The sequence below is a fragment of the Hemiscyllium ocellatum genome, chromosome 4 (genome assembly GCF_020745735.1).
Source record: "Hemiscyllium ocellatum isolate sHemOce1 chromosome 4, sHemOce1.pat.X.cur, whole genome shotgun sequence".
NCBI classification, from domain to species: domain Eukaryota; kingdom Metazoa; phylum Chordata; class Chondrichthyes; order Orectolobiformes; family Hemiscylliidae; genus Hemiscyllium; species Hemiscyllium ocellatum.
The window spans coordinates 128906352-128929422 of NC_083404.1; the positions used below are offsets into that span (position 1 = coordinate 128906352).

Genomic DNA, 23071 nt, shown 5'->3' on the forward strand with positions numbered 1-23071 from the left:
GCACTGTTCCTGATTTGAGAAAGAGCCTTACCCATCTGCTGGGTGTTAATGTTGGCAGGAACTTCAAACTGAAATGTCACAACCTTTTAACCACAATAACTTGTCCCTAACTTCTCAACAAAGTAGTTTGCACATAATTAGTGAAGAAATGGGAGAGCAAAAGAACTTGAGCCATTCATGTTGATATTTCTGATCATTTCTTTTGCCCTCCTTTTGTTAAAAGGGCTGTTCTTTCAACAGCAATTCCAGGATATGAAAGGAGTATACTGTTCTGTTAAACAATAGATGTCTATTTGAACCTAGAAAGTCTGCCTTCTGAATATTCTAAATATTACAGGAGTGAGAGCGTTGGTAATTTTTTTTTGATGTGGTCAGCCTTTAACAACTTATCCTTTGTTTTGTGGATCAATAGTTTTACTGTACAGATTACTTTCATTCCTTTTAATGTAAATGATTTATCTATATGAAAATAAATTCTGATCAATCTGCGCAAGGTCACATGAAACTGCTAAGCGTAGATGTGTGTCTGCAGAGGGAATAGAAATACAAACTTCATCAATACACAAATTATAACAGCTTGCTTTGACTTTTTTTTAAAACTATGTGAAATTGGAGCAAGAGTTAGCCATGTGGTTCCTGGATTAGGTTCCATCACAAGGTCATGACTGAAACTTGTCGACAGTACAACTCTCCATCTTAGCCTCTTATCCCTTGATTCCCTGGTGAGAATACCAGCACCCTACAACCCTCTGAGTGAAGGAATTCTCCTCAGCTCAGGGATGATGGCTGACTCTTTATCCCTGAGTTTTGACCCCCTACTTGTAGGTTTCCCAGTCAGGTGAAAAAGTTTGTCAATATTTCTCTCAAGGAGTCTAGATTAGTGCGGTGCTGGAAAAGCACAGAAGATCAGGCAGCACCCGAGGAGCAGGAATTGATGAAGGGCTTTTGCCCGAAACATTGATTTTCCTGCCCTTTTATACTGCCTGACCCGCTGTGCTTTTCCAGAACCACTCTAATCTGGACTCTGATCTCCAGCACCTGCAGTGCTCACTTTCGCCTAATAGTTCTCTCAAGCCTGTTAACAATTTACATGTGCTCACCTCCTATCCTTCTAAGCTTAAGAGAGTGTAGGTTCACTCAACTTCCCATTGCACAGAGGATACTTCTTATCCCAGAAGTCAAACCAACCTTCATTGCACCACTCCTAAGGCAATGCATCCTCTTCAGTGAACACCAAAACTGCACACACTAATTCAGGTTTGCTCTATTCAAAGCCTTCCATCATTTGAAACAATTGCTTCTTTACATTTGTGCTCTAATCCCTTGTATATCGTTTGCTTTGATAATTGACAAGGGCTTGAATGGTTAACTTGCAGTGATTCACAGCCAATCCTCTCTGAGTACCAACTAATCTCCCTATTACTTTATTTAAAAGTCTACTTTCCAGTTACCAAAACAGATAATTTTACATTTCCTCTGCCATCTTTTTGTCTACTGACCCAATCTATTGATATCTCTTTGCAGCTTCTTTGCTGCTTCCTCACAGCTTACATTTCCACCCATTCTACCTGGCTTTTAGTCAGTCGGTTCAAATGTGCTATTTCACATTTCTGGGAAAGATGGGGCTTGGATTCAGATGACTCTCGGTGCACCATTAGAGGCCACCTAGCTTTGCTAAATCATCACTTTAGTCATCTTGTTCAGATGTGTTGAACACATATCTCTGAGACAGGTGGGACTTGAACCCAGGCTTCTTGGCTCAGAGCTGAAAAATGTGTTGCTGGAAAAGCGCAGCAGGTCAGGCAGCATCAAAGGAGCAGGAGAATCGATGTTTCGGGCATAAGCCCTTCTCCTCCTGCTCCTTTGCTGCCTGACCTGCTGCGCTTTTCCAGCAACACGTTTTTCAGCTCTGATCTCCAGCATCTGTAATCCTCACTTTCTCCTCTTGGCTCAGAGTCAGGATCACCACCAGTGCACCACAAGAGTCCCTATGTTTTTCATTCACCTGTTCAGAGATGTTATGGCACATGATATTGAACCCAAACTTTCTAGTCCAGTGGTAGGGACACTGTGCCACTAGAGCCAAATCTAAACTAATTTATCATCTCTAATGCCACAAGGTCTGGTCTTGAAATCGGTTTTATTAACTGAAGATTTCTTTCTGTTTTGTAGGAGTTCTTCGATCATGCGAAAGCACTGTGGGACGATGAAGGTATAAAGGCTTGTTTTGAAAGGTCAAATGAGTACCAGCTCATTGACTGCGCACAGTAGTAAGTATCATTCACCTAAAAATGAATCCCAATCTTTCTAAGGCGTTATGCTTATTTTTAATGTGCTTCTACATTGCATTAAAGTTAGTAATTAGAATGGAGTGTGCATTAAACATGAATTTTGTAAGGGATTTGTAATGTAATTTATGTGAGACTTAGTGAAATAACACTGATATTTTTAAAACTGTAAGGCATTTGTAATCTATGACATATTTGAATTTTGGATGTAGTTGTACGATACAGAAGAATTGTGAGAAAGATAACTTGCTGTCATTCTGAAACTGTCAATGGATTGGGTATGAGCTGGAATCTGAAAGCAGTGTCTGTTGTTGTTTAGTATAATCAACCTGCACTTTGGGAACATGCTCCTTTAACTGATGTTCCCTCCGGTGACCCAGTGAACAATTGGGTCAACATTTGGCTCAGGCAGAAACTTGCCAGTTGAACCGACCAGGGTAAATGGATGTGAAACGTTTTCATCAAGGGGACTGGCAACTCTAGCTAACTGTCTGATTGATATATGGCTGTATCGATTATATTATATCGAGCAGCTTTAGTGAAAAACTATTGACTCAATCACTCACTCTGATATCCAGAGACATTGCAACTTGTAAAACTGTAACTGTAGATTAATACTGTGGCCAACCAGTTGAGATGCTGAATTGTTAATTTCTTTTGCATGGAATGTGGGTATCACAGGCTGCTCCAGGATTTAAAGATGGATTCACATTGCCTCATTGCCTTTGAGAATGTGTTGGGACCTTGTCTCCTCCAGGCGCTGCAGTTCGTGTGCTGTAGGGCCATCCTGTTAGGAAGGGAGTTTCAGGTTTATTTGACCAAGTGACACTGAAAGAACAGCAATATATTTTCAAGTTAGGATGGGGAGTGGCTTACCATTCCAGATGTTAATGGTTGTGAGTTTGAAAGGTGCTGTTTGGGAAATTTTTTGTTGATTAAGTAAAATTAGCATGAAAGACAGTACATCTTTTATATACAAGTATGTTCATATTTTTGTTTGAGGGCTAATTGCACTTTCAGAATTATATTTTCACTTGCTTTCAAACTACTTTTAGAAGGCTTCTGCTATATTATTAATGGAGGGTTTAATTTTCATTAAGTAACATCATACACAGCCATATCCAATGCAATTAGTAGTTATAGCCTTGTACAAACTCCTGTATTGAAGCAGAGCACTTTGGGAAGAGTGTGAGAGAATTCCATCAACAACCCACATTTAACCATTGGATCAAATTGGCAGCAGAATCCATTGGGAATTGGGCCACACAGACAGGAAGGGAGATTTATTTTTGCCTGGGAGATTTTTATTTCCCAGTTAAATTACTTTAAGAATTTTTTGAGGATCTAAAAACAACCTTTCTAGGCAGTTTAAGGCTAGAAATGTCTTTCCAAGTTGTAAATGTCAGGAACACAAACCACTTATAAGGTTTGAGGGAATTTCATTGAGCAAAGTTCCAGTCTCCTCTCTATCCTGTCTGGTACAGCCATGGACTTTTGCTGGAATGCGGCACCATTGACATCCACAACTCACTTGTATCATACACACACCAGCTATTGTTCACACTGAGGTCAGGAGGCCAGAATGTTTCACTGTGACATTCATGTTGGCATAACTGGTCATGGTCTCACCTAACACTCAGCAGGTCGGGCAGCATCCAAGGAGCAGGAGAATCGACATTTCGGGCATAAACCCTTCTTCAGGAAAGAATCTCCTACTCCTTGGATACCTGCCTGACCTGCTGTGCTTTTCCAGCAACACAGTTTTCAGCTCTGATCTCCGGCATCTGCAATCCTCACTTTCTCTTCACCTAATGCTCATCAAGTTTCTCCCAAGTGTAAATGATTCCATTCACCGCCCCCCCACCCAAGAAAAAGTACTTTGGGGAAGATACAAGGAGGAGAAAATATTACGGGCATCAATATGTTGTGGTGTGAGAGATGAAATGGCAGCTTCCTGACAGCAGGATGAAAGTTGGGCAGTAAGCATGTGGCAGATTATACTGGGATCGTGCTTCCCATACCAAGTGGCAACACCATGTATAGTTGACACATTGGCATGTTGCCATTGTGACGAATCAGAATCCTGAGGTGCTATTGACGTTTTATTTTAACTTTTAATTCCAGATTGTGGTTTATAAAAGAGGACTGCTTCAGCCAGTAACAATGACTGACTCTAAAGCCATGGAAGGTCAGGCAGACTTCAAGCAGGAAGTGATAACAGGCTCACTCCCTCACTCACTCACTTTCCCTCCTTCCCTCGTCACCCAGTCCTCCGCCACCAAAAACAAAACTATTTCATTAAACTACAGGGTTAAGACACATGAAATCAACTGTTCCATTATCAATATTTCACCAATGATTCAGAGCCTGATCCGTGTATCTTTTAACTTTTTTTGTCTTTCTTTGGACTTTGTTTATTCCAGCATTGCCAACTCCTTTTGCACTCAGCAAGTTAAAAACATTGTCGTCTTTGTTACCTGGAGAAAGCCTGGTTAAATTGCCTCCTCCTAAAACACAAACTCATTGTGTCTGAGAGAAAGGTATCCGCAGGGCAGAGATTCTTTCTAACTGACCCTTGTCTGGACAAACTGAAGGAGCCAATAAATAAAGGAGCAGAACTCCCTCACCAAAACGTTGAACAATTTACAGTATCGTCTGGAGCCAACATCATTTGGGGAACCTAGTCCAGGCTCTGGTCATAACAACATTGACAACAATTTAATCGCAAGATTAACTTGTACTTTTGTGACAACAGAATAGCAAGTGAGAAACCCATCTCTTCAGATTAATAACTGGTCGAGGGTAATGTGCAGCAGGTGTGGAAACCTTCCCAGGGATCCTTGGTGTGAAGAAAGGCTGCTTTGAACCGGAGGGAGCAGAAGACATCAAGTTTCAGTCGCAGTTCTCCAAGGAGATTGGTGCATGGATGGAAGGAAGAAAATTAGTGAGCATGAAAAAGTGAACAAAGGCCCCATGGGAATGAGTCAGAGGGATAATAGTTGAGAACCAGAGAATGACAGTGGGCTTGAGTAAATGCTTTACATCGGTCTCCTCAGTAGAGGATGTTAATAACATTCCAAAAATATTAAATCAAGGGGCAAAGGTCGGGGAAGAAATAAATACAATAATTTTCCCCAGCACCACTACTCTGTTGGTAGTTAAAGGGGCTAAAGGCCGATAGGTTCCTGTGGTTGGTGGGCTGGATAATAGGATTATAGAGGAAGTAGCTTCAGAGATTGTGGATGCACTGATGGTAATCTTTTAGAAATGCCCAAACTCAGGAAAAGTCTCGGAGGATAGAAAAACTTACTATTGTAATACATTTTATCCAAAAAAAGGGAAACAAAAAAAAACAGACAAGTGTTGGGTGGTTTGCTTGATATAAATCATTGGGAAAGTGTTAAGCTTAATTAGAAAGGATGTCATAGTAGCACACTTAGAAATATATGACATTAAGCTTGGCTTCATAAAGGGGAAATCATGCCTGTCAGGTGTATTGTAGTTCATTGAGGAGATAACAGGCAGGATAGATGAAGGGGAACCAGTAACTGTAATATATTTGGAATTCCATAAGGTGCTGCATCTAAAGCTACTTAAGAGCTTTTTATTCTTCTACAGATAGATTATTTTCTATATGATAGAAAACAGTTGGGATAAGGAGGGGGTGCTTTTTCTGGTGGCAATATGTAAACTGTATCGGACCACAGAGATCAATACTGGGCCGACAATTATTTACAATCTATATGAATGATTTTGAGGTAAGTGAATATACTAAAGCTGATTTTTGGTTGTCTCAAAAATAGTTTGCAAGTCAAGTCGTGAGAATGACGAGGGAAAATGTGAGGTTAAGAACTTTGACAGGAATTCTAAAGGAGCTGAATGTTATTTAAATGGAGGAGGAATGTACAAATCTGCAGTGTAAAGGGATTTGGGAATCATAGAGGCATATAGCATGCACACAGACCCTTTGGTCCAACTTGTCCATGCCGACCATGTTTCCCACATTAAACTAGTCTCTCTTGCCTGCAGTTGGCCCATCTCCCTCCAAACCTTGCCTATCGTGTACCTGTCCAAATGTCTCCTAAATGTTGTAACTGTACCTGCATCTACCACTCCCTCTAGCAGCTTATTCTACACACAAACTGCCCTCTGTGTGAAAAAGAGGATCCTTTTTAATGTTTCTCCTCTGCTTAAAAATATGCCCCCTTGTTTTGAACTCATCCACCCACACAAGGGAAAAGATTCTTGTTATACACCTTATCTATGCCCCTCATGATATTATAAGCCTCCATAAATTCACCCCTCGACTTCCTTATTGGAGCCCTTGTGAAGAAGAAAGCTCGATCCAAATTTAGTAGATAACGGGGAAGGCACATTGAATGTTGGCCTTTATTTCTCCAAAGGGAATGGAATGTAGAAATAGAGAAGTATATACAAGGGACGACTCAGACCACAGCTGGAGTATGGTGAATAGCTTTGTACCTCTTCTCTAAGGAAAGGTATACTGACATTGGAGGCAGTTCAGTGAAGGTTCACTGGGTATGCAGGAATCCTCTTATGTGGAGAGGTTAAAAGTAAACTCATGGAGGCTAGAAGAATAACCTATTTAAAATGTATGAGACTCTTGAGGGACCGGACAGGATATCTGTGGAGAGATTGTTCACTTTGTGGGAGGGCCAAGGACCAGAGGGTATTGTCTCAGCGTGAGGGATCTCCCATTTAAAACCGAGATGAGGAAGTATTTCGTCTATCAGAGGACAGTGAAACTGTAGACTTTGATACCACAGGGGGCTGTCAAGGCTGGGGTATTAAGTATATTCACGGCTGAGATTGAGTTTAAATCAGTAAGGGAATTGAGGGTTGTAGGGGAAGGCAGGAAATGGAGCTGTGAATTATCAGGGTGGGGAGGTCATGATGATGTTTCACTGAACTGTTAATCCAGAAACCCAAGTAATGTTCGAATCCTGGGTTCAAATCTTGCCACACAGATGGTGGAATTTGCCTTCAGTTGGGAAAAAAAACCTGGAATGAAAAGCCTAATCCTGACCATGAATCCATTGCTGATTGTCAGAAAAACCCATCTGGCTCATTAATGCCATTTTAAGGATGCCATCTTTCCCTGGTCTGGCCTACATGTGTTTCCAGCCCCACAGCAATATGGCTGACTCTTACTGCCCCTCTGAGCAAATAGGGATGGGCAATAAATATTGGTCCAGCCAGTGACACCTTCACCCTTTTGAATGCATTTGAAAAAGATCAAATCAGCCATTACCTCATTAAGTAGTGGAACAGTCTCAGTTGGGATAATGTCCACCTTTTATGGCCTTGTGAAGGCTGGTGATTGTTCAGGGGGATTGCAGAGTGACTGTCAGGGAAGGTTGTGACAATTCTGAGAAAGATTGTTAGTGACTGAAGGAGGGAGCTGAACAGCAGAAGGAAGGTTAGTCTCTGCCAGAGGCAGCTCAAGCACGTCAGGAGAGAAGTCAGCACGGATTGAAGCTGGGAAAGTCAAGGGTAGACAAGAGCAGACAAAGAGAGAGTCCTAGGGAGAGTTGAAGGTGATGTTGGAGCAGCTTGATGGTGAGTGATGAAGTTCTCGATTTATTGACACTTGTGAAAGGGTGATGATGGCACTAGTGTTAGCAAATCTCAAAGTTTCTCCATCCATAATTCTGAAACATTGTCGAATCTTGGTGCTGAGTAAGGGGTGCTGTGTCTCGGGTGATGTCAGTAGACACTCTACTTCACCTAATGATTCTGCAATTGAATTAACTGGGTCAGAACTGACCATTAATGACAGCGGGTTAAAGTATTAGCAAATATTTTAAGAAAACCCTCAGTTATTAATTGGTGCAGCAAACTCTGACCAAGCATCTTTTGGTTTGATGGGGTTGGGTTTTTGACATGAATTTTCTGGGGTCTGTGAATTAACAGCCACTTACTCCTTCCATCGATTCAATTTTACTGGGTCCAATGAGGGGTTGCCCCGAAAATTCAGGGGAAAATAACTACGGGACACAAATATGAATTTGTTCTTTTCTTCTCATACTTTTTGGAATGCACTGCTGACAACTCACCTGGCAGCAGAGAAAACCAGTTCTGATTGTTAATGAAGCAGTTACCAGGGCCAGCATTTATTATTTTTGTGGAGGTAATGGGGAGCTTGATTCCTGAAGTGCTGCAGTCCGTGTGGGTCTAGGGTTAGGGACAGTGCTGCTGGAGTGGGACCTTCTGAATCTGCTGCAGTGCAGGGATGGTGATCAAGTTTCAAGTCAGGATGGTGGGTGGAAGGGAGGGGAAATCATAGGGGATGGTGTTCCAATGGTTCCGCTGCTCTCGTCCTCTTGAGGTGTGAGCAGAGCCTTGTAGATGGTGGACACCTGGCAGGAAGACAGGAGGCTAGTTCCTAGCAGCAGAATTCATAGAATCCACAATTCAGAAGAGGCCCTTTAGCCCATCAAGCTTGTTTGCTGGTTTTAAAAGCCTGTCCAAAATCTTTCCATATTTGTAGGGTGGCTGTATCAATTTTTTTAAACTAGCTTTGCACGTCTTTTCAGCCATAGATGATATGTCCTTCTCAAAAAAAAATTTCTTTCTCTCTTACTGGAATAGATACTTTCTAAGCACAACAGATATCTCCTGGAGCAACTGCCACTGCACCTCCTTCGGAATCAGCTTTTCACCATGTTTCCCAGTTCACTTCAGCCGTCTCTGTCATCATACCCTTGTGGTTACCTTTATTTAGATACAAAACACTACTGGCTCCTTCCAAACAGACTCTGAAATTCTGTGTTATGTACACCATCATTTAGAGACTGCTTTGCCATGAGATTATCAATTAGGCCTATCTCACAATACATTATCAGGTCTACAATAGCTTCCTTTATAGAACATAGAAAAATACAGCGCAGCACAGGCCCTTCGGCCCTTGATGTTGCGCCGATCCAAGCCCACCTAACCTACAGTAGCCCACAATCCTCCCTATGCCTATCCAATGCCCATTTAAATGCCCATAAAGTGGGAGAGTCCACCACTGCTACTGGCAGGGCATTCCATGAACTCACAACCCGCTGAGTAAAGAATCTACCCCTAACATCTGTCCTATACCTACCTCCCCTTAATTTAAAGCTATGCCCCCTCGTAATAGCTGACTCCATATGTGGAAAAAGGTTCTCGTGGTCAACCCTATCTAAACCCCTAATCATCTTGTACACCCCTTATAGTTGACTGTAAGACATACTGCTGTAAGGAATTGTCCAAGAGGCTCTTTATGATCTCATTTTCTAAATCCCATTTGCCAATCTGATTGTTCTAATCTTGGATGGAGATTAAAGTCAGACATGATTATTTCTTACATGCTGTGTTTATATCTTATTGCCTGCTTTGTACTGCTGTTCATTGATGCCTCTGCCAAGGGGAAAAGATTATTCCTGTCCATACCCGTGATAATTTTATACGTCTCAATTATACGTCATTCCCCCTCCACCATCATCCCCAGTTGGTTCAAGTAAAGTCTGTCCAATCTTTCTTTATAACTGAACCTCTCCAGCCAAGGCAACATCCTGGTAAATCTCCCTTGCCCCCTTTCCAGTCCAACCGTCTATAAGGTGGGCTCCAGAACTGCACGCTGTACTCTGCTTGTGACCTGACCAACGTTTTGCATAGTTCCAGCATCACCTCCTGGCTCTTAAACATTATGTCCTGGCTAATAAAGGCAAGTATCCCATGTACCTTCTTAATCACTTCATCTTGCCTATCCTGCTACCTTAGAAGAATACATTGCCTGGCCCATGTTAGCCTCCTTTATAGTTGGCTGTAAGACATTCTGCAGTAAGGAATTGTCGAAGAATTTTTATGATCTCATTTTCTGAATCCCATTTAGAGGAAATTCTGCTTTTATATCCCAGTGGCAGTCAATATGAAATCACTGTACAATATATTTTCTGTCAGGAAAAATTTTGCATTTATAATATCAGTTTGGTCAGAGCTGCACTCATACAATTGCAAATTGTAATCTCCACAGAATTATTGAGATAGATACAATCATAGTGTAACCTTTGCAACCTGAATGATAACTTTTGTGTTCAAAAGTCCAGATTATGTTTAACTTATGTATTCACTGAAGTTTCATGCAGATAATGAAAACTAAAACTGATAAAGATTTTAGTGAAAAGGCACGCTGAAAATTGCTGAATTTTATCAAATACAGCTGTAGGTGGGTTGAGGCATTTATCAGTTTGGGGTTCATGTCTTTGCTCCTGTCGAAGAAAGTTAATTGAAAGCCTTTCTAATCCAAGCTGTCAGTAATTATGGACAGAGTTTAGTGTATTTTCAAAAAATAAATTTGTTGTCAGACAACTGGATATTTTTCATTTGAAAGCTAGATTTTTGACATGGCATCCAGAAAAAGATTTCTGGTAATCTTTGTGGGAATTTGAATTTGCCATTTAGCTCTTCCTTTGGCGTGAATGCTAATCCACAAATCATTTAACATCGCATTAATTCATGGTGAAAACAGTCATCTATACTTATTGCTACTTATAGAGATCGTAAAACATTAGTATTCCCAGCACCAGCTGCCCAGGTTTTTGTTTGACATTCTATGTACAATATTCTTGTTTATCGTTGAGTTAAGAGTAACACGTTGTGCCAAAGATTGCATGACATTGGTTCTCACTTTCCTGCTAGAATCAGCTGCTCTGTCTGTTCCCAGTCTCTGTAAAGCAGTCTTTCTCTGGGGGGCCTTGAGGACCTGAGCTTGAATTTAGCCAGCCTGCGCTGGAAGAAATGCCAACTGTCTCAAGGCTGTTTGTGAAGTATGCTTGCAATTTTATTTCAGCTCCCAGTGAATGGGAATCTACAGCAACATGTATAACCTAGCATTAAATTGCTCAGTTGGAAGCCTCTTCTGAAATGGGAGTTGAAGCAGATGGTTGGATTAATGTTTGGATACTTCAACAATGTGCAGCAACTACAGCACTGGAGAGTGCTAAAACTGCCCAATTTTGCATAGAGTTTGTTTTATTTCATGAAGAACCCCCATTCTTCACTACAGAAATGTTTAGAAAGGAATATTTTTAGGCTTAGTGTCACATTTTATCAGATAATGCTCTGGTGAATTGATCTGCAATATTTCACCATGCCCTATCTATTATATACATGCAATTTGTTGGGAATTATTCTTTCAAAATCATTTTTGACTAGAAAATGTTGGATCTGTTAACTAATGGCCACTGTGTTTCATTGGCTGCCATGCAGCTACAGAATTAATGCTTGTTAAAACAATGTCTGTGTTGGCATATACCTGCTTGGTACTAAATTTGCCTGAGGATGGGCGACAGATTCAAATGAAAAAGGTACTTGAGGGAAAATACAGTTTGCACACGGAACTTAATAGTTGCAAAAGTTGGAAAAGAAGTAAGACAATGGACAATAAAGGCAACGGCATTGTGGTCTCTGGACTTGTTGAACAATGCACAAATACGAGGAACCTTTGAGGAAAGTGGGCACCAAAGAAAATAGCTATGCACATTCAGTAAGTGACAACGACAATTTCATGGGAACTTAATTGGGAGAGAGCAACGAGAATATCTGGCCAGGACTGATAGAATTGAGGGCAGCAAAGCAAAAGTGAGACCAAAGGAAATATGGCTGTTTGAGGAGCAGCACAGGTCGATCTGGGAGCAACACTGAGATTGGTTATGACAGAGTGTAAAAGTTGGAGAACTATAATTACAGATGACATCCCTTAATGCGCCTGAAGAAGGAATCCATTCAGTACTTGTACAGATAATTTGCGTGAACATTTACATTATAATTCCTCTTACCAACAGAAACCTGCCGTTTTTGGATCTTTAAGATTACTATAGCGATGAGAAGCACTGTATATATTCCAGACCAGCTCCATCGTGTTGGTGGGAACTGATTCAGATCCCTGTACTATGATGAATGCATCCCATTTAGGCTTCTATAAGCCAGGAGTTATTTGCACCAGAGGGATCCAAATTAGAATTAGAATTAGAAATAAAAATTTCTGATCATGGAAAAAAATAAAAGTTTACATAAATTACTCTTGAAATTGCCGGTCTATGGTATTTTTCTTGAAGAGACCATAACACGCATGGGCGGAAATTAGGCCATTCAGCTCATCGAGTCTGGTCCGCCATTTAATAATGGCTGATTAGTCTCTCAAGCCCGTTCTCCCGCCTTTTTCCCCATAAACCTTGATCCTGTTAGGGCAGGGTCACCATGTCCAACTGGAGACCAAACAGAATGTCTCTGTTTCAAGCCTGTGGTAGTGAGTTTGTGTTCTACTTCCTCGTTCTTTTTTTCATCTCCACAGATCTAACTTTGTGGAGATGCACTTGATTGACCAATGGATTGTTCCCCTTGAGAGGTGGAGTTATGTTTGATTGAGGTAATGATGGGATTAATGGTTTGAGATTCAACGAGATTTATTTGAGCACAAGTGGTGGTGTTAAAGTAATATCTCTGGGCGAGTAAACCAGATCCTGAGGCTGATCTTCTGGGGACATGGGAACATTTGAAATTAGTACAAACCTAGGATTAAAAGCTTGTTTAATGGTGCCAGTTGTCAATTGGACTAAAAACCCATAAACCATAGGAACAGGCCCATTGAGTCTGTTCTCTTAACTGCGATTTTGGCTGGTCTGATAATTCTCAACTCCAGTTTCCTGCCTTTTCCCTATAACCCTTGCTTCCCTTCATGTTTAAAAATCCATCCGTCTCAGCTTTGAATATAGTAAAGACACAGCCTCAACAGCTCTGTGATGAAAAATTGCACAGATTAAAAATTACTGTCTGAGGGAAACCAACTGGCTCTCTAATGCTCTTTGCGAAGGAAATCTGCTGTCCTTGCTGATCTAACCTCGGTGTGACTCCAAACGATGCCGAATCTTATCCTTCCCTGATGTTCGCACACTTGCATATCCAGCAGCACTTCGTGAAAAGCATTCAGGAGGGGGATACTATTTTTCATCCTTACTCCAACCCTGACATGGTGAAGCCACTGGCGTAATGTTTAACGGCTGCATCATCTCACACCAGCAGCACCCTTTGCCATGGCAAGGTTTAAAAACTGGAATAAAATAAGCATTCTGAAGAAGGATCACTGGATTCAAAATGTTAACTCACTTTCTGTCTCCATAGTTTCTCTCGCAATTTGTGTTTTTAAAACTGGAAATGATGCTGTATGGCTTAGTTTCTCACCTTCTAAAGCAGCTGAATCATTGTAAGGGAACCTGCTCAAGTTGACTCAATGGATTTTGGCTGAACATTTCTTCTCGGTTGGCATCACCAGTAGTTTGGATTCTGGCTATTCCCTGAGATCTCCGAGCTGAGAAGCAGCGGGAACCACAGCACAAAATACAAATAACAAGCTTTAATTGCTCTTGATGCAGCTGATGTTGGCATTAGATTCGATTTCCTGCTTGTTCTTTATGGTGGTAAGACCAGCATATCTCGCAATCGGAGATGTTCTGATGTATCTGCTACCCTTGCCCTTGTCCTTGCTGAAGTTCGAGGTCTCAAGTTTGGAAGGTGCTGTGGAAGGTGCTTTGGTGAGTTTCTGCAGTGCATCTTGGAGATTGTTAACGCTACTGTGCAGCAGCAGTGGAGAGCATGAAGACAATGGGTGGGATGCCCATCAAGTGAGGTACTTTGTTCTGGATGGTGTGAAGCTCCTTGAGTGTTGTTGGAGCTGCAGCCATCCAAGCAAATGGGGACTATTCCCCAGACACTACTTGCTTAGGCCTTGTAACTGGTAGATAGATAGGTTTTGAGGAGTCAGGACCTCTGCTCTACTAGCCAAAGTATTTCAAGCCCACTTCAGTTTCTGGCCATGGTGAGTCCCAAGATGATATTAGAGGAGACCTCAAGTGAAACTAATGCCTTGAGTATGTAAAGGCAGTGGTTCTCTCTTGTTGGTGATCATTGCCTGGCACTTTTGTGGCATGAAAGTTACATCCAGTTTTACTCCCCTTTCTTCAGGGAGGATGTAATTGCTTGGAGGCAGATTTGAGAATTACAGAGATGAAAGCTTTGACTTATGAAGAGAGATTGAGCATCTTAGCTCTATATTCAGCAGAGTTGAGAAGAATGCGGACGGCACGGTGGCGCAGTGGTTAGCACTGCTGCCTCACAGCACCAGAGACCCGGGTTCAGTTCCTGCCTCAGGCGACTGACTGTGTGGAATTTGCACATTCTCCCAGTGTCTGCGTGGGTTTCCTCCGGGTGCTCCGGTTTCCTCCCACAGTCACAAAGATCTGCAGTATAGGGTGAATTGGCCACGCTAAATTACCCGTAGTGTTAGGTAAAGGGATAGATGTAGGGGAATGGGTGGGTTGCGCTTCGGCGGGTCGGTGTGGACTTGTTGGGCCGAAGGGCCTGTTTCCACACTGTAAGTAATCTAATCTAATCTAATATCTAATTGCAGTCTGTAAAATACTAAACAGGATTGCCAAAGGAGATGCAGGGCAGGTGTTTCTCCTTGTGGGGCAGCCTAGCATGAGAGGTCATCGTTGGAGGGTAAAGGGTAGCAGATTGAAAACAGAATTGAGGAAAATTTACTTTTGTCAAGGGGTGGTGAATCTGTGGTGTGATGGATACTGGAACACGGGATCAATTTAAGCAGGAGGGAGATAGACAGCTTTTCAAATTAGTGACAGGTTAAAGGGTTATGAGTAGTGTGCAGGAATGTGAAGTTGAGACTGAGATAAGACCAGCCAAATGACAGAATCGTTTCAATGAGCTGAGTGGCCCATTCCTGCTCCCAGTTTTGTTCTCAACATTTTTATTCAACTGTGATGCAGCTTGAAATCAAAGAAGGCCATCAGCATCATTCTTCAGCTAACAGCGGGGTGTAGGGTCCAAACATGAGTCTGCCAGGACAATAGAAATGAATAGTGAACAAATCATCACATATAAAGACTGAATTTGTTGAAGAAATGTAGTTCAAAGCCAGAGACCAGGATTTGTGCATGTTCATACATGGATTCTTAGCAACTTAGGTTACAGAATCAATGTTGAGATCTGCCTTATTAGCCCATCCTGAAGTGAGCAGTCCCGTCGTTTCCTGCAGCCAGAATCTCGTGTGTGGTTAAATCCCAGTCTGATCTCCACTGAACTGGTGCTAATCTCAGTTGGAGAAATCTTGCACTGTGGTCAAAAGTAAACTGAGAAATACAATAGGGATATAAAGCAAACCAAAGTAATATTTCATGTTAGCCCCAAGGCCCACAAAGGGGAGTGTCTTCAGTCTTGGAGACTGATGAACCATAAAGCATCAGAGCAAAGTTGGCCAATCAGCCCACAGAGTCTGCTCTGCAATTCAGCAAATTCCTGGCTCCACTTTCCTGACATTTCCCTGTAGTCCTTGTTTCTTTTACTGCTTAAAAACCTGACTGTCTCAGCCTCGAAGATACTTAACTACCAAGCCTTGACTGCCTTCTGCAGTAAAGAATTCCACAGATTAACTGCCCTCACTGTCCAAACTGGGGTATCCCTTTGCTCTGAGATTATGTTTCAAATCTTTGCTCTTCCACAGCTCCTAACACTTTAAAAATGAATATTCCAATTTTATCTGTTTTTCAGAATCAAAGTGGATGACCTAACATTTCTGTATTCTGAACTCTATCTTATCCTAGTTTTATTTACTCACTTAGTCTTTAACTTTTTACTTCCATTGACATTTTACTGTGTTCTAACTCATTGCTATCTGTAAAAGGGAAACTCAACTCTCTATTCTTTCATTTCATTCATTAACATATATAAAATAAAGTGCTCTACCCCTGTATAGATCCTTAAGGAAAACGCAAGGATGATACAAAGAGGTATGACAGGGCGGCACAACATCGAGGGCCGAAGGGCCTGTACTGCGCTGTTATGTTCTATGTCTCACAATTTTATAAACATCTATAAGGTCACCCCTTAGCCTCCAACGCTCCAGGGAAATAAGCCCCAACCTGTTCAGCCTCTCCCTATAGCTCAAATCCTCCAACCCTGGCAACATCCTTCTAATTCTCTTCTGAGCCCTTTCAAGTTTCACAACATCCTTCCGATAGGAAGGAGACCAGAATAGTATGGCAATATTCGAAAAGTGGCCTAACCAATGTCCTGTACAGCCACAACGTGATCTCCAACCTCCTGTACTCAATACTCTGACCATTAAAGGAAAGCATACCAAACTCCCCCTTCACTACTCTATCGGCCTGCAACTCAACTTTCAAGGAACTATGAGCCTGCACTCCAAGGTCTCTTCTTTTTTTCAGTAACACTCCCCAGGACCTTACCATTAAGTGTATAAGTCCTGTTCTAATTTGCTTTTCCAAACTGCAGCACCTCACATTTATCTGAATTAAACTCCATCTGCCACTTCTCAGTGGCACTGGCCTAGCATTATCCGCATGCATTAGATCAACTTCTACTGAGCTCCCTTCCATTCTACCTACCCAATAACAATCCCAAATCTTGCACACACTCTGCTCTCAAATGCCTTGTCTCAATTTAAATTTAGATGAGATGCAGCTTTATCCAATTAAACATTGGGTCAGTGAATCTGTTGTTGTATTTTCGTGTTATTTTCCATGACACAGAATTACCACTCACCTTCTGGGTAGGTAGGTAGTGTAGGTTCACTTTATTTAGAAATCTCAAACTGATTTATTCACCAGGTAACCATGTAGTCGCCCAGCAGCCTCTGGACATATCCTTTAATCGCACAGACTGCTGCCTGGAATCCTCTTGGCTGCAAGTTGCTGCTGCTGTTCAATCCACAGACTTTTAACACCCAAATTAGACAGCACCTAAGTTTTTAAATGTCAATCTAATGCTATCATTTTTTTTCCCAAAGTTGATACCCAGTGCTTACATTTATCTAGTTTTAAAACATTTGCAGGTTTTAGCAATATATATTTTCTGTCACAGCAGTCAGCATTGTCAGACATCTAGGGTGTGAAATTAAACACCCACATTTCCACTTTTGGGTGGGAAACAGGGGTTAAGTTGATAAAAATCTCTGTATTTAAGTGAAGCGCAGGTTCTTGGTGGTGGAAGATAATTTGAGCATTGAATCAATGTATGCAAGTTACATGAACCATCTCCAGGAAGTGCACAGCCTGGCAAATCAGCTCAGTAATTGATTAATTTCTCTGTTCCTATTTATGGCAACCAGTTCATAGAATTCTGCAGTAAAACAGAGGCTCGCGCAGCCTGATAAGTGTGTACTGCCAAAGCTGCACTCAGTCTACATTAGTCCTTCTTTCTAGTACTTAGCCCACAGCCTTCAATGTTCTGACATTTCAAGTGCTCATTCACATGCTTTTTAAAGATTGTGAAGTTACCCACCTCATATACTCTCCCAGATAGTGCTTTCCAGAGCTCTCTCTCACTACCCTCTGGGTGGTACAAAATGTTTCCTCCAATCCCCATTAAACCTCCTGGCTTTCACCTTAAAATTGTGCCTCCTTGTTATTGCTGAAAATGTGTTGCTGGTTAAAGCGCAGCAGGTCAGGCAGCATCCAAGGAACAGGAAATTCAACGTTTCGGGCAAAACTTTCTAATCACCCTGCCACTACCTCCTCATCTTATGCACTTCTGTCTGCTCCTCCCGCCCCACCCTCAACCTGACAGAAAAAACCCACTGAACTGGAAATCGGAAAGCAAAACATAACTCTCTGGGAAAACTCAACAGGTCCTTCACTACAGGTTCTGAAGAAGGGTCACTGACCCAAAATGTTAACTCTGCTTTCTCTCCACAAATGCAGGGGCTGGCACAGTGGCTCAGTGGTTAGCACTGCTGCCTCAAAGCGCCAGGGACCCGGGTTCACTTCCAGCCTGCACTCTGGAACACCCTGGAACACTCCTCCTTCACGACCAACATTCCACGCCCCCCCCCCCCCCCGCCACCCTCCCTCCCTCCCTCTAGCCCCACAGCACTTTCCCCTGCAAACGCAGAAGGTGTATGGGACACTGTTCACAAGATGCTTGTGCCTTCCATTGTCAATGCCAAGTTGAAAAACAATGTTTAAGTGGAGGACTGTGTGGCACTAAATCATGAAGGATGTTTGTAGATCAGTTTTGCATATCAGAATATTGCTGCGGTGCGAGACTATTTTTATTTTTATTAACATAAATGCATTTAAGGGCTGTTCCCTTGCAGCCTGTGATTCACTATTTTGCTGAAGCAGACAAACTAAAATAACACACACTGTGTGGCAATATTGAAGTGAGCATTTCCTTTTTTCTTGCTGAAGTGTATGGCATCTTCATCAGAGAACGAAGAAAACAAAACTTGCTCTGAAAGGTTTAATTTGATTCCTGCACTAGTGGCAGCCATGCTTTCAGCTCCCTCAGCATAGACGTTCCAATTCAAAACCAGACAACCTGTCTCTGCTCCTTTTGAGATGCCCTTTAATCCTGACTCCTATCCAGATCTGTCCTTAAGCAGATCAGTGCTTTTTTTAAAAAAAAAATCATTTTGGTTGTTTCGGTGACGTATGTGGGTTACTTTGTAATGTTAAAGCTCTGTGTTGCAAACATTTTCAACATTATTGTAAGAAACTATAGCAGAAATGCAAGTTTACATTTATAATCTATGTGTTTGCTACAACTCCATTCAGGGTTGTTTGGTACATTAACTGCCAGGAAGCCATTCTCATCATCTTTTCTTAGAATGCTAGAAACCTCCAAAACAGAAAGAGGCTATTTAACCCATCATCCCTCTGCTGTCTCTTTCAAAGGAAAGCCATACTTTGGCCCATGCAGATATTTGTTGCTAACCAAGCCAGTTCCTGATTCCCACATCTCCATCCAACTCACTTCTGAAATTCTTTCTCAAGTTAGCTTCTCCTTTTCTGGTAGATTATGTTGAAAATTGAAAATGCATGTCGCAGAGGATTGTATTTCCCAGAGATTATTTTGATCTCCAGTCAAGTCTTGCTGACACTTGCTGCCAAAATTACCTAGGTGGCTGTCTGTCCAGGTCCGGACAGTTCCACCTTGATCGGGCATTGGTTCTCCCTGGAGATCATTCCACAGATTTGCATCCAACTCGGTTTTTCAATTTGCATCCTTTTAATACATTGTAGAAGTGTACTACGGACCTCCTTTGCCGAGCCTTTGAAATATCAGCTCCGTTGTCTTGTGTGCATCCTGTATTCTATTTAATAGTGTTTCCTTAACCAAGTACAATCTGTATATACTGCATTAGATGGAGTTTTCAATTCTTTTCTAGATTGAATTAGTTGCTTCAGTACTTCAACGTTTGGAAAACTTTCTGACAGCCTGCAAAGAAAGAAAGACTTGTATTTATACAGGAATTCACCAAAGCTCCTTCGACAGTTCCCTCAAAACCAACAACCTCTACTACATGGAAAGACAAGAGCAATGGATACTTGGGAACTCCACCAGCTTCAAATTTCTCTCCAAGCCACTTACCATCCTGACTTGGAAAGGTATCACTGTTCCTTCATTGTCACTGGACTAAAACCCTGTAACTCCCTCCCAAATACCATTGTGGGTGTCCCATGTGTCACATGGACTGCAGTGGTTCAGGAAGGCACCTCAATACCATCACCTCTAGAGCAGCTAGGGATAAGCAACAAGTGTTGGTTCTGTCATTGAAGCCCATATTCTATGAATGAATGAAAAACAAAATATAATGTTTTTCCTGAGCACCATGGGCTTTCCAGCCAACTTGTTACTTGTGAAATATAAGGATAATTCCCCAGTTCCATGGGATTTTTACATCAACCAGGAAGGCATTTGTGGTCTTGGTTTAACATCTCATCTGAAGGATGGCACCTCCAACAGCACTGTACTCCCTCAGGATTGCACGTCCTCAGGACTGCACTGACATGTCACCTTGGGTTTACCCCTAAGCCCAGGAGTGGGACTTGAACGCAGGACCTCCAAGATGAAAATGCTTCCAATAGAACCACTGCCCAAATCATCTTACAACTGGTTCTCAGCTCCACACCGAATCATGATATTCAATTGAATATTAACGGCCATAGAGTATCAAGAAAGCAGGGAGACCTCGAGAAAATGGAGTAAAACTTATTCCAGAGAAGGTTTGAATGTAGCTTAAGTAAATGGAAGCTGGCAATGACTTGGAAATATGAGCACAAATGTGCCCTGGAAAGCTGTAATTTTATTTTTAAAGCCAACAAAATTGATACATGAAGCCAATTCCAAAATGATGCATGGATCAATGCGTATAGCATTCCTGAACTGAAGGCACTTATTCCAACAGCTGATCTCAGGAGCGGTAACAACCTACATGGTCAAGCAATCATTCCCTTTCCAACTCCTTCACTTTGGGAGTAATGTTGATGAAGGAAAACCCGCCATTGTTCAACTGTGTCGTGAGAATGTACTTTAGCACAGCCTGACAGGTGCCAACCTTGGAGGAGGTGCAAGAGGGTGCCCATGGAACAATATCCAACAATAATTAACCAGAATGTAGGGGCAGTGGATAACAATGCAACAGATGCAGAACGAGGTTCTGGATCAGTGGTGCTGGAAGAGCACAGCAGTTCAAGCAGTATCCAAGGAGCAGCAAAATCGACGTTTCGGGCAAAAGCTCTTCATCAGGAATAAAGGCAGTGAGCTGGAAGCGTGGAGAGACAAGCTAGAGGAAGGTGGGGGTGGGGAGAGAGTAGCATAGAGTACAATAGGTGCGTGGGGGAGGGGATGAAGGTGATAGGTCAGGGAGGAGAGGGTGGAGTGGATAGATGGAAAAGGAGATAGGCCGGTAGGACAAGTCCAGACAAGTCATGGGGACAGTGCTGAACTGGAAGTTTGGAACTAGGGTGAGGAGGGGAAATGCGGAAACTGGTGAAGTCCACATTGATGCCCTGGGGTTGAAATGTTCCGAGGCGGAAGATGAGGCGTTCTTCCTCCAGGCGTCTGGTGGTGAGGGAGCGGCGGTGAAGGAGGCCCAGGACCTCCATGTCCTCGGCAGAGTGGGAGGGGGAGTTGAAATGTTGAACCACGCGGCGGTGTGGTTGATTGGTGCGGGTGTCCCGGAGATGTTCCCTAAAGCACTCTGCTAGGAGGCATCCAGTCCCCCCAATGTAGAGGAGACCGCATCGGGAGCAACGGATACAATGAATGATATTGGTGAATGTGCAGGTAAAACTTTGATGGATGTGGAAGGCTCCTTTAGGGCCTTGGATAGAGGTGAGGGAGGAGGTGTGGGCGCAGGTTTTACAGTTCCTGCGGTGGCAGGGGAAGGTGCCAGGTTGTGAGGGTGGGTTGGGGGGTGGGGGGGGTGGGGGATGGCGTGGACCTGACCAGGTAGTCACGGAGGGAACGGTCTTTGCGGAAGACGGAAAGGGGTGGGGAGGGAAATATATCCCTGGTGGTGGGGTCTGTTTGGAGGGGGCAGAAATGTCGGCGGATGATTTGGTTTATGCGAAGGTTGGTAGGGTGGAAGGTGAGCACCAGGGGCGTTCTGTCCTTGTTACGGTTGGAGGGGTGTGGTCTGAGGGCGGAGGTGCGGGATGTGGACGAGATGCGTTGGAGGGCATCTTTAACCATGTGGGAAGGGAAATTGAGGCCATCTGGTGTGTTCTATGGTGGAACTGGTCCTCCTGGGAGCAGATACGGCAGAGGCGGAGGAATTGGGAATACGAGATGGCATTTTTGCAAGAGATCGGGTGGGAAGAGGTGTAATCCAGGTAGCTGTGGGAGTCGGTGGGTTTGTAAAAAATGTCAGTGTCAAGTCGGTAGCCATTAATGGAGATGGAGAGGTCCAGGAAGGGAGGGAGGTGTCAGAGATGGTCCAGGTAAATTTAAGGTCAGGGTGGAATGTGTTGGTGAAGTTGATGAATTGCTCAACCTCCTCGCGGACAATATGCAAAAATTCAACAATTCCACATAGGTTTGTTTTGAATGCATAAGAGAAATGTTGAAATGGCTGTCAAATCTTTCCGGATTTTGGATTCCAAACCCCCCCAACCTGCTTGTGGTTTTTCTAAATTCTGTTTCCTATTACATGAGTGAAAAAAAGGAATAATTTGATGGCCTGTTTTAATAATAACATAACTAGGTACTGTTACTGTTTCGTTAAACTGACAGATGGAAAACAGTGCATCAGTTAGGTAGCTGGGGGTTGGTAATCTGGTTTACTCATCGAAAGCTCGTGTTAAGAGCTGACAGCTTGCAGCTGATGTTGCCTTTGCAGACCTGTGTCATTTTGAGCTGAATCTGAAACGTGGTTGACCTTTTTCAGAGTCACTTCATTCTTCTGTATCTATGAGGAAGAACTGTACTGGCAATATAGTAAATGGCATGTTCTATTTTTATTTTGAGTTTTGGGCAGGGTAGACAGGAAAACGATCACGGCTTTGGTCATGTTAACCCAAGGAGAAAGTGAAGACTGCAGATGCTAGAGATCAGATTCAAAGAGTGTGGCGCTGGAAAAGCACAGCAGGTCAGGCAGCATCCGAGGAGTCGGAGAATCGACGTTTCGGGCATTCCTGATGAAGGGCTTATGCTCGAAACGTTGATCCTCCTGCTCCTCAGATGCTGCCTGACTGGCTGTGCTTTTCCAGCACCACACTCTTCGATTCATGTTAACCAAATCCTGGCTAACCGATAAGTGTGATATCCCTGCAATTCAGGGGAGCTGTCGTGGGTTGTGATCTTACCTTAGTCCCTTCTGCTGCACTTGCTTTATAATGCACTATATAGATTCAGTTGAAATTGGAAAAGAAGGTTTTTTTTAATTATTTGCTCACTGGATGGGAGCATCACTGGCT

The 23071-nt window shown here is 42.7% G+C and overlaps 1 protein-coding gene across 3 annotated transcripts in view; it reads left to right on the forward strand.

The window, feature by feature from the left end:
• The window catches only part of LOC132815099 (guanine nucleotide-binding protein G(s) subunit alpha), a 353011-nt gene that overhangs the window by 192446 nt on the left and 137494 nt on the right, over positions 1-23071 (forward strand). For all 3 annotated transcript variants that reach the window (XM_060823858.1, XM_060823856.1, XM_060823857.1), the window contains exon 5: positions 2173-2270. In XM_060823858.1, coding sequence (XP_060679841.1) covers positions 2173-2270 — 98 coding nt within the window. The remainder of the gene's footprint in view (positions 1-2172; positions 2271-23071) is intronic.